Below are 12,846 nucleotides of genomic sequence, written 5' to 3'. Positions count from 1 at the left end.
GTACAAAATTCACATTTTGTTACACATCTAAGGCTTCACACAGGGGAAAAACCATACTCCTGTACTCAGTGTGGGGAATGTTTTTCAAGGAAGTCTAGACTTTACATACATCAGAGATCTCACACAGGGGAGAAGCCGTATTCCTGTCCTGAGTGCGGGAAATGTTTTTCAGTGAAGTTCAATCTTTACAAGCATCAGAGATCTCACGCGGGGGAAAGGCCATATTCCTGTCTAGAGTGCGGAAAATGCTTTTTGCAGAAGTACCATCTTGACACACATCTGAGATCTCACACAGGGGTAAAGCCATTTTCCTGTTGTGAGTGCGGGAAATGTTTTTCACACAAATCCAGTCTTTCCAGACATCAGAGATCTCACATGGGGGGAGAAGGGACTTCCCTGTCCTGAGTGATTGAATTGTTCCTCACTGAAATCCTGTCTTCCTGTACATCAGGGATCCAGCACAACCCTCGAGGTGTATTGATGCCTTGAGTATGGGAAATGTCTTCTAGATGAATGTTGTTGGACATCCCAGCTCTCATGTGAGGAAGAAGCACACCCTGATATACACCTCAGATATACTTCATGGCTGATCTTCATCATGGAAGAAACCGTTCATAAGGAGATCAGAGGTCACCAAAGACATGGATGAAGTGTGGGACCGGGTTGGCCATTGATAGCAGGAGAAGAATAAAAATGGAATCAATGGACTCAATGTTCTAGCAGAAGCTCTCACAAACACTTGGAGGTCTGATGGAGGTGTGGAAGTGTGAGGTCCTGCCACTGAGAATGACACCGGGTCCTCCTGGCTGCTGTTTGAGTAGCTCCAACATGTATTTTGTGAGCAGAGAATACTGTGTTCTAGGTTTTCAATGGATTTTGGAGGAAGCCATGGGAGTGAACGGTGAGAAGTTTGAGAACAGAGCAATGCTTCTAAGTCAACCCATAAGGAGCCATGTATTGTGGTGTAAAGGGAGGTTAGTGGGGTAATCTGGGCACCAAGAAATATTTAGTAAAAGCTGAAACAGCCAACCTCCTTGTTCCTTATGTATAAATATCGCATGTCTTGAGATTTGTGGCCCTTTGTCTGCTCAGTGGAATCACAAAAACGGATTTTAAAAAGATTTGAGAGTATAGGAGGAGATGGAGATTGGAAGAGTATGGAACAAGGAAAGGAGTTTTGGTAAAATTTGTCATATTTCCATCACTGATCCTCCCTATCCAGGAGAGGTGAAGATGAGTCCAGGACAGAAGTAGGACTCTCAAGTATTTGAAAGTGGGGATGTAGTTGGCCTCATGGAGTGTGTTGTACGAGCGAGGGAGATGAATGCCCAAATAATCCAGGTAGGAGGTGGGCCAAGGAAACTATAATTCTGTTTTACAGAGGAAAGGGAAATGTATGGAGTATAGAGAGTAGGACTGGCAGCGAGGTGTTGGGTTGGACCAAAGTTATCAAATGCCCGTTGGCAAACAAACTGACTGTAACCAGTTCAGGTCCACCCACAGCACTTATACTGCGGCAGGGGAGCCCCTCTGTGACAGATCATATATAGTACTTGTACGCTCACAAGCCCACCACCCTGACTGTGCTGTCATTTAGTACAGCACAAGTTGATTATTAGGTCCAGGCCAATGATTTGTGGCCTGGACCTGCTGATCACCTGTACAAAATCAGAGATCAGCCTGTGTCCATATTTGTAAACACAGCAACTGGAAACGTACACTAGTGAAGAGGCCTTCAGGATTCTGAGCATGTCAGATGAGAGTGAAGGGGAAGTCTCACTGTCAGAATCAGGCTCGGAATATGAACCTATAGAAAGCAGCAACATCCTGACAGTGAGCTCAGATGATGGAGAAGAGGTCCCTGCTAAGGTCAGGCATACCCAACCCCATACCAAGGTTGCTGAGGTGTTAGAAATGCAGGATTATTCTCATATGCAGCAGAGTGCCAGTACTAGTGCGGCACTACCTTTTGGTGAGCTGGCGGGCACTAGCAGCCTAGTACATCCTGGTCTTTTACCCACCACCACTGCGGTATCTCATGTTGGCGTGATGAGTCCCAGAAGTACAGTCTAAGTTGGTGAGGTGGCGAGCACTAGTAGCATCCCGCAGCCACCAAGAATTTGAACACATGACCATAGAGCTCATAGTGTCCTTCCAGAGGTGCTTGCAAATCCTGATTTGGCAGCCCCCAGATTCAGCAGCACCCATACTTCCCCATTCATAGGCCAGCCTGGAATTCAGGTGGAAACAGACAATTTAACAACTCCCCCCCTTTTTTTTAACTATATGATTTCATTGTAGACCAAAGTAATCTTTATGCTGATCAGTACATTGCCCCCAACCTGAATTCATACCTTGCCAGACCTTTTCAAGTTTAAATTTTTTTGGAGGGCCTAACCCTCGACATGGACATTATAAAAAAGAATGAACTGCGTTCCTGTTGGTCCACACACCCGATTCATCATATGCTTGAGGTCTCTGCTGCAATGGCTAGGCATAGATATGAGAATATAATGCTTTTCATGCATTTTAATGACATACCGTCTGTCATCCTCGAAGTGACCCTGACTATGATCGGCTCCACAAAATGTGGACCCTCGTAAATTACTGGTCCCAAAACATCTGCTTAGATGAGTCCCTCATGAACTTTTTTGGTCACCTTATCTCCCCAGCAAGTGTGCCAGGATAGCACAAATGACCCCTTTTTGGAAAGTAGATACTACAAGGTATTTGCTAAGAGGCATGGTGAATATTTCGCAGATCTTATATGTTGCTTCATGTTTTTTGAAAAATGAAGAAAGGGAAAAAAAAAAAATATATATATATATATATATATATAAAAATGAGATCTGCAAAATACTCTTCATGCCTCTTATCAAATTCCTTGGGGTGCCTACTTTCCATAAAAGGGTCAATTGGGGGGAGTTTTTGGACTATCCTGGCATTTTCAGGGTCTCCAAATCTGTGCTAGGAAGTAAGAAAGCAACATTAACTGGTAATTGTGCGGTAATGCAATGCTCTTTGAAAGCCTGAAGGTGGTCATTGGATTCTGGGGGTCTTACATTTACGGTGAGGAATACAGGATCATGGATTATTCTGATATATATTAACTGATTATAGTTGATGTAAGATAGTTTGCCTAATGTAATTTCTACTTTTAGATGTGTCAGAGAAATCATTGTGGATGGCAGTCTTTTGGGTGGCTGTATGCGTGCCATGTTAGTATCCACCACAATGTCAGCAAAGGTGCTGACAGTGGTTACAGAGGGGGATTTTTGTCATAATATTTGCAGCATGAATGGACATATAATTTGCTGGTCTCTCTGAAACTTGGCTCCATATTGACGAAGATATATGAAATACAAATAAAGTGGATTTTGGATGTTTAGAAAAAGCCTTTTAAATTATGAGCAGAATATAGAAGAGAGTAAAGGCTACAACATGTATGCTTGGTGAGTGCAGTTCCCTCTGCTGGTATAATCTGTTGCCCCATTTCAAGAGGGAATGTTTCTGGAAGTTTCATCTAATTATGGTGATAATCTGTCTTACATAGTGTCTGGGAATTATCCTCGGAGGTGTATCTCTCCCCCTTCTTTGGTGGTGTGCTCCTACATCCACCCTAGAGACCTCTTCAAACCATCCACTGTTCAGAAAGGTTTTGTTCAGGCAAGCATGCTTTTAGTGACATATAGATGTATTATGGATTGTTGATAATATGTTCACATTATACATTTATATATACATATATATATATACAGTGGGGCAAAAAAGTATTTAGTCACCACCAATAGTGCAAGTTCTCCCACTTAAAAAGATGAGAGAGGCTTGTAATTGGCATCATAGGTAGACCTCAACTATGAGAGACAAAATGAGAAAACAAATCCAGACAATCACATTGGCTGATCTGGAAAGAATTTATTTGCAAATTATGGTGGAAAATAAGTATTTGGTCACCTACAAACAAGCAAGATTTCTGGCTCTCACAGACCTGTACCTTCTTCTTTAAGAGGCTCCTCTGTCCTGCACTCATTACCTGTATCAATGGCACCTGTTTGAACTTGTTATCAGTATAAAAGATACCTGTACACAACCTCAAACAGTCACACTCCAAACTCCACTATGGTGAAGACCAAAGAGCTGTCGAAGGATACCAGAAACAAAAATTTGTAGACCTGCACCAGGATGGGAAGACTGAATCTGCAATAGACAAGCAGCTTGGTGTGAGCAAATCAACTGTGGGAGCAATAATTAGAAAATGGAAGACATACAAGACCACTGATAATCTCGCTCGATCTGGGGCTCCACGCAAGTTCTCACCCCGTGGGGTCAAAATGATCACAAAAACGGTGAGCAAAAATCCCAGGACCACACGGGGGGACCTAGTGAATGACCTGCAGAGAGCTGGGAACAACGTAACAAAGGCTACCATCAGTAACACACTACACCGCCAGGGACTCAGATCCTGCAGTGCCAGACGTGTCCCCCTGCTTAAGCCAGTACATGTCCGGGCCCGTCTGAAGTTTGCTAGAGAGCATTTGGATGATCCAGTAGAGGATTGGGAGAATGTCATATGGTCAGATGAAACCAAAATAGAACTGTTTGGTAGAAACACAACTCGTCGTGTTTGGAGGAGAGAGAATGCTGAGTTGCATCCAAAGAACACCATACCTACTGTGAAGCATGGGGGTGGCAACATCATGCTTTGGGGCTGTTTCTCCACAAAGGGACCAGGACGACTGATCCATGTACAGGACAGAATGAATGGGGCCATGTATCGTGAGATTTTGAGTGCAAACCTCCTTCCATCAGCAAGGGCATTGAAGATGAAACGTGGCTGGGTCTTCCAACATGACAATGATCCCAAACATACCACCCAGGCAACGAAGGAGTGGCTTCGTAAGAAGCATTTCAAGGTCCTGGAGTGACCTAGCCAGTCTCCAGATCTCAACCCCATAGAAAACCTTTGGAGGGAGTTGAAAGTCCGTGTTGCCCAGCGACAGCCCCAAAACATCACTGCTCTAGAGGAGATCTGCATGGAGGATGGGCCAACATACCAGCAACAGTGTGTGCCAACCTTGTGAAGACTTACAGGAAACGTCTGACCTCTGTCATTGCCAACAAAGGATATATAACAAAGTATTGAGATGAACTTTTCATATTCACCAAATACTTATTTTCCACCATAATTTGCAAATAAATTCTTTCCAAATCAGCCAATGTGATTGTCTGGATTTGTTTTCTCATTTTGTCTCTCGTAGTTGAAGTCTACCTATGATGCCAATTACAGGCCTCTCTCATCTTTGTAAGTGGGAGAACTTGCACAATTGGTGGCTGACTAAATACTTTTTTGCCCCACTGTATATTATACTGTGTATGGCAACACCTACCTAAATCAGTCCTGGAGAAGTGAGAAAAATTAGCAAAATGCATCAATTTCTGAGTATGGATCTCCTGAGGACATGTGAACTACAGGCCAATTATACCTTTACAATCTGTATACAATAATTGATATATAGTTATCATTAGGCCTAGTTCCAGGCTCCATCTCGGTTGGGTGTTGACCAATATAACACACATGTACTTGCTTTTATTGTGAATAATAAAATTTTTGTGGAAATAAAAAAAATTGCAATGTTACATAGTGACGCGTGGTGTTTCAGTAGAATCTATAACTTGGTAACTTTTGGTTCCAAACAATACACATGCAGATTAGGATGTGGCACGGTGAGGGTCTCACATTTTTGGGGGCCTGTACATAGCTAGGCTGCCAACTATCTCTCAGTTGTGGTATCACCATACTCGGGAGAAGTAGATGAATGTGTTTTGGTGTTTAATTCTGCATATACCCATGGCATGTGTGAGAAATATCTCCACAAATTGACAACTTTGTGTAAAAAAAAAAAAAAAAAAGGAAAAAAATGTTTTACTGTTTTATTTACTAAACACTTGTGGCAAAAAGTAAAATGAAACCACCCATGAACTCTCCATGCCTCTCAGCAAATACCTTGTGGTATCTACTTTCCAAAATGTAGTTATTTGTGGGAATTGCTTCTCCTACCCTGGTATTTCAAGGCCTCTAAAACTGTGATAGGTAGCGAGGAAGTGAAATGAGGACATTTCAGCTTGTGAAAACCTGAAGATGGTCATTGGTTTTTGGCCACGTGCGCAGCTAGGCCACCAAAAAATCTCTCACATATTGTATCCCCATACTCAGAAGAAGGATCAGAATATGCATTGGGGTGTAATTTTACATATACCCATGGCATGGGTGAGAAAAATCTTATTAAAATGACAATTTTGTGTAAAAAAAAAAAAGTCATTTATAAAAAAAAAAAATTGTGACAAAAATAAAATCTTCCCTGGACTCAGCATGCCTCTCAGCAAATTCTTTTGGGTTTCTACTTTCCAAAAATGGGTTATTTGGAGGGTGTTTATACTGCCTGACATTTGATCACCTGGCAGTCAGACAGTAAAAGCTGCACTTATTAGGATTTTTTTTTATCAAAGACATGTAGCAGAACACACTTTAACCTTAATTTATGACTACATTAAAATTTATTGGATTTTTTTTAAATAACAGAAAGTAGAAAATATCATTTCAAAATTTGGGGTATTTTTTGTTTATATTGCAAAAAAAAAAAACCCAGTGGTGATCAAATACCACCAAAAGAAAGCTTTATTTGTGGGGAAAAAAATGATATGAATGTTGTTTGGGTACTGCATTGCATTACTGCACAATTACCAGTTAATGTAGCGCAGTGCTGTATTGCAAAAAATGGCCTGGTCAGGAAGGGGATAAAATGTTCCGGAGGGCAGGTGGTTATGACCCAGTTTCTTGTGGCCGAGTATATGCTGTATCAGGAAGGGGTTAGAGATGCACTTGCTTTTTGGGTAGAATATTCTGAGCAGACAAGGGGTCCACGTAGATGACATACACTGTGCAGTTTTATAACTTCATGTAGCCGGAATACCTGTAGGCCATTCCGGATGGCAAATGCCCACACTGTCTATATTATATCCAGCAACACAGGAGTGATCACATTCCCGTGTTCAAATGTCGCACATACACGTGTGCTTTCTTCTATAGGAGCAGCGGCTGAGCTCAGTGTTGTTAGGGAAGGGAGTGCACTGGGCATGCTCAGCATTTAGGCATGGAAGCATGATAACCACCCCTGGACCTCACTCATATACATAGCTGGAGCTCATCCTTCCAGAATCATTCCACTGATGGAACGCACGGCCCCCAGATTAATATGGTGGTCCAATCAGAACTCTCCATTCCCCAGCAGTGCACACCCCCAAATATGACACAGGCACTGGTGGTCCAATCAGAACACTCTAGGCCTGAGCAGTGCACACCCCCAGATTATTATGACACAGGTACTGGTGGTCCAATCAGAACTCTCCATTCCCCAGCAGTGCACACCAGACCACTAGGTTTTAGTTGTCGGAGAGTAGGGATGAGGCGACAGTACAAACCAAACTTTGCCTGTTCCGGTCCCGTGTTTTGCAGGAGCCGATCATCACATGTAGAAGAGACATTTCTACCACTTCTATATATAACAGCTTCCCGCTGTCACTGGTGCCTGAGGAAGACATGGAGGGGTACAGCGGCCAAACCCCCAGGAATCAGTGATGTCATTGGGAATCCCTGCCATGTAAGGAAGGGGGCGGGGATAGCAGTGACATCACTGACCAAATATGGTCACTGGTCACATTTGGGTAATAAGGTCCCACCATCCCTGTCCCTTCACTTATGTAGATGTTGACAGTTCAGGGAGCTGTCATTGGGCTGGTGCTATTGTCGGGTACTATATACCCCATACTCATTCACATGGGGGGACGGTATATGGGGGCCCCTTGTTATTAAAGGGGGTTTACAGAATCCAATATGTTCCCACCAAAAGATCCCCACAGCCACCAGCCAAGGTGCTATGCCTGGGATAATCCCCCCTGGTAAGGTGACCCCCATGTTGTGGGCACGTGGCCTGGTATGGATCAGGAGGGGGGGCACACTACAGCCCTCCTCTGCACTCTGTATGGTGGGCTGTATATGATATACTGCTGACCCCCGCACTCTGCGCAGTTATTGAAGGGTGTGAGGTGTCACCGAGGAGCAATGTTCTATATTGAAGTTTGCCCTCATTGCAGCGACACACACAATAGTTTTTGTTCAATAAATGTTTTATTATAATTTTACATTTAACAAGATTGAAGCATAAAAATCAGGAAATAGTAAAGGAAGGAATCCGATTGGTCAGGAAGATCCCTTGTCTGGAATGTGGGGGCGGAGTCATTATTATTGGTGTACAATACAATACACAACGTGTTCCATTATTATAACAAAGTATTGTAGAAAAGATCCCAACATAGAAAATGGGGGAAAGGAGGAAATAAAGGCGGATATGAAGGGGAATCTGTGTACGGGGAACACCTTAACAATCACCACCATTTTATTCTCCAGGGCCTCTGATGTCACAGAATAGATGTTTGGGGGTTTATCTCATCTTCAGGACCAAAATCTGCATTTTCCTATGTGTGCAAAATCATGCAGAAACAGCTCTGGCAGTGAGAGGGTTAATGTGGGCTAGATGGGATCACTCTGCTGGGGTGAAATTAGAGCTCCCCCTAGCTGCAGCCTGGTAATAACATTGCTGGGAGGTCTCTTCATTTCTCTGCTCCATACTTCCCGTCTTTATAGAAACGTCTCCTGACATTTGGGGGTCTATTCATAGAATGTTTGTATAGCAATTCCCTCAGTGAGAGTTCATGTCCATTCCTCCTGTGTGAATGGGGGAACCAATGTTATTAGGATCACATCTGAGCTGCTGGAATGTCTTCCATTGATGGAAAATACATTGAAAACTTCTTCTCCTGCCATCAATGGCCGACCCGGTCCCACACTTCATCCATGTCTTTGGGGACCTCTGATCTCCTTATGAACTGTTTCTTCCATGATGAAGATCAGCCATGGAGTATATCTGAGGTGTATATCAGGGTGTGCTTCTTCCCCACATGAGAGCTGGGATGTCCAGCAACATTCATCTAGAAGACATTTCCCACACTCAAGGCACTAATACACCTCCAGGGTTGTGTGGGACCCCTGATGTACAGGAAGACAGGATGTCAGTGAGGAACATTTCCCTCACTCAGGACAGGAATACGGCTTCACCCCAGTGTGAGATCTCTGATGTGTGTAAAGATTGGACTTCACTGAAATACATTTCCCACACTCAGTACAAGAATATAGCTTCTCCCCTGTGTGAGATCTCTGATGTGTATGAAGAATGGACTTCCACGCAAAACATTTCCCACACTCAGGACAGGAATATGGCTTCTGCCCCGTGTGAGATCTCTGATGTCTGTAAAGAGTGGACATATGTGAAAAACATTTCCTGCACTCAGGACAGGAATACGGCTTCTCACCTGTATGAGATCTCTGATGTGTGTGAAGAAGGGACTTCACTGAAAAACATTTCCCGCACTCAGGGCAGGAATGTGGCTTTTCGCCTGTGTGAGATCTATGATGTCTGTAAAGATGAGACTTTACTGAAAAGCATTTTCTGCACTAAGGACAGGAATACGACTTTTGCCCCGTGTGAGATCTCTGATGACTATGAAGTTTGGACTTCTCTGAAAAACATTTCCCACACTCAGAACAGAAAAATAGTTTCTCCCCCGTGTGAGATCTCTGATGTCTATAAAGACTGGACTTCAATGAAAAAAATTTCCCACACTCAGGACAGGAATACGGCTTCTCCCCCGTGTGAGATCTCTGATGTGTGTAAAGATTGGACTTCACTGAAAAACATTTCCCACACTCAGGACAGGAATACGGCTTTTCCCCCGTGTGAGATCTTTCATGCACATGAAGTTCTGATTTATGATGGAAACCCTTCCCGCACTCAGGACAGGAATGTGACTTCTCCCCCGTGTGAGATTTCTGATGTCTGTAAAGATTGGACTTCTTTGAAAAACATTTCCCGCACTCAGGGCAGGAATATGGCTTCTCCCCTGTGTGAGATCTCTGATGTGTGTGAAGATTGGACTTCTTTGAAAAACATTTCCTGCACTTAGAACAGGAATACGGACTCTCCCCTTTGTGCAATTTCTGATGTGTGTGAAGACTGGACTTCACTGAAAAACATTTCCCGCACTCAGTACAGGAATAAGGTTTCTCTCCCGTGTGAGACCTTTTATGCCTATTAAGATGGTATGTAGAACGGAACCTCTTCCCGCACTCAGTACAGGAGAAGCTCTTCCCTGTTGTAAGGTCGGCCCGGTCCCGCACAGTCTGAGGTTCCTCAGGATACGAGGAATCCGATGGTCCATCTACACTGGGTGGTGCCGGATGGACATTGGAGGGAGCCGGGTTTTCTCCTGGACTAGACTCTGTGATGTCCTCATCTTCTACTTTCCAGTCTGGAGGCAAAGTGAGACAATCCTCGGAGGTTTTCCTCATCTCCCGGCCATGGACTAAAATACAAAGACAAAGAGGATTACTAGACAGGAGCTGATTGGTTCCCCCAAACCAGAACTCCGCCCACATCAGGCAGCTTGGTCTCTGAGGAGCTTACAATTCCACTCTCAAGGGAACTAGGAAATGGCTCCTCTGATCTCCTACCAGGTCATTTCTTTATTCATGGACCTTAGTCAGAGAGTGAGGAAACAACCAGAACTGTCTTTTATAGGAGAGACAGTGATGAGGGTTGTCACGGTCACCCGTTCGCCACCTTCAACATGCGACAATCGCACAACCGTGGCCAACAATAATACGTCACGCCCGCGGCGTCAGACCCCAGACCTTCTCACCAAACTCGTGACCAAAGGACCGGCCGATCTAAAACCGCGATGTAACACGCGTAACAATGCCGCACTCAGCTGCGCCCTGCACAACGATTGTCCAGCTAATGGAACACAATCGACGCACCGGCAGCCTGAATGCGCTTGTTACTGGGTCAGGTTAATTACGCAACTAACCCTTCACTGCCACCACCCCTTTTTGTACAGAGAAAGGGGAAACTCTTTATCCAATATACACTGTAATGGTTGAAAGTCTCCTGTCCAATACGGTCACTGCAGGCCGATTGGACAGAGGATTTAACAAACACAGTAGCGTCTCTTCAGAAGGCAGGGATTCGTAAATTGCAATTAAGCGCTTTAGAAACAGTTTAACACTTTCAAAAAGAAAGATTTATTACTAAAAGAGTCAAACAGGTGCAATAAAATATTTACAGAAAAAAGATGTAACTGAGATATATATTTATATATACATAGAAAACAGCCCAGCACAGCAAAGAGATAACAGGGAGAAGTTAAAAGGTTAAGTTACTTGCCATGTTCAGCCTTAAGGTAAGCAGATCCAACTTGCAGAGCGGAAAGGGTCTTTGATCTCCTGCTTTTACGATGTTAAAATTAGGAGATCACTTTAGCTTAACTCTTTAGGCTTGCCAGCCTGTCTTTTAAAGTCCCCCTGCAGGGGGGGGGGGTGGCTCTGAATACTGGCCAATACGCTGTTTTGGGAGGGGTCAGTCGGCGAACTCTGAATTAGAACCAATCCATGACATGAAACATAGGGAAAAACCTGACTGGAGGAATGTTCATTTCATTCTGTCACCTTTAACTGTTAGGTTTTATGAGGTTACAATCTCTTTTCCTTCTCAATTCTTGGGAGAAGCTGCCTTATCTGTTTTATGATGTGTGAGCCTACACGGGTTCTTGGGTCAGTGCTTCCCAATTATCTGAGGAACACTGGCCTTATCATGACTTAGGTGAGGAAGCCTACACTTTCACAGACTGCTCGGCACCGAACTAAGGATGCCTTAACCTGCGGTTGACCCATACCACCTCACCATGTGTCACTGTGACTATCAGGAAGGGAGGGGGAAAATAAAGGATTGAGGCATACTCCTAATAAAAAAGGGGAACTCCGCGTCCAACTCTGATGAGCAAGTTTGCTACAAGGGGATTATAGGACGAGGGTCCCCACCCCCTCTATCACTCATCGCCATCTTCCCAACACAAGAAGTACTGCACTTCCTTATTTAGTCCATGATTTAGTCATGAAGAACAGCGGGGCTGAGCCCCACCAGAGGTCAGAGAGTGAGGATGGGGGGAGAACAACCAAGATGAAGACTGGACTGATCCTGAAGACCACCATCATTGGGGTATTGACTCCTCCCTCATTATCACTTTCTGTTTAAGGGTCCAAAGTTGGAGGATGTTATCACAATATTATCACCATGTAAAAGTCTGTCTCCAATCACATCATCCGATATAAAATGTCCAGCTGGGAGGAAATGGGTGTAACAAAAGAGAATCCATATTATGTGTAAATATAGCAGTGGGGGGAGGGGGAAGAGCAGAAGTCTGGAGTATGTAATGTACAACTAAGAGTATACAGTGCAGGGGTCAGGAGAATGTAATGTACAACACAGTATATACTGCAGGGGTCAGGAGTATGTAATGTACGACATAGAGTATATAGTGCAGGGGTCAGGAGGATGCAATGTACAACACAGAGTATATAGTGCAGGGGTCAGGAGGATGCAATGTACAACATAGAGTATATAGTGCAGGGGTCAGGAGGATGTATTGTACAACAGAGTATATAGTGCAGGGGTCAGGAGTATGTAATGTACAACAGAGTATATAGTGCAGGGGTCAGGAGAATGTAATGTACAACAAAGAGTATATAGTGCAGGGGTCAGGAGTATGTAATGTACAACATAGAGTATATAGTGCAGGGGTCAGGAGTCTGTAATGTACAACATAGAGTATATAGTGCAGGGGTCAGGAGTATGTAATGTACAACATAGAGTATATAGTGCAGGGGTCAGGAGTATG

The 12,846-nt window shown here is 43.9% G+C and overlaps 2 protein-coding genes across 2 annotated transcripts in view; one reads left to right on the top strand and one right to left on the bottom strand.

The window, feature by feature from the left end:
- Window positions 1-12,846, top strand: part of LOC149460729 (uncharacterized) — a 106,581-nt gene that overhangs the window by 57,093 nt on the left and 36,642 nt on the right. The window contains 1 exon segment of the mRNA XM_089679224.1: window positions 1-402. This exon segment is cut by the window's left edge and continues 368 nt beyond it. Within this exon segment, the coding sequence (XP_089535350.1) occupies window positions 1-402 (402 nt within the window).
- On the bottom strand, window positions 8,167-10,530 carry LOC149460730 (uncharacterized). The gene has a single exon (XM_089679306.1). The coding sequence runs from the start codon at window positions 10,460-10,462 to the stop codon at window positions 9,569-9,571; it is 894 nt and encodes a 297-aa protein (XP_089535432.1). The 5' UTR covers window positions 10,463-10,530; the 3' UTR covers window positions 8,167-9,568.

The sequence above is a fragment of the Staurois parvus genome, unplaced genomic scaffold, assembly GCF_062004578.1.
Source record: "Staurois parvus isolate SC_StPar_1 unplaced genomic scaffold, SC_StPar_1.0 ptg000221l, whole genome shotgun sequence".
Taxonomy (NCBI): domain Eukaryota; kingdom Metazoa; phylum Chordata; class Amphibia; order Anura; family Ranidae; genus Staurois; species Staurois parvus.
Note: the sequence above shows the minus strand (reverse complement) of the source record. Positions and strands in the feature narration are given on the sequence as shown.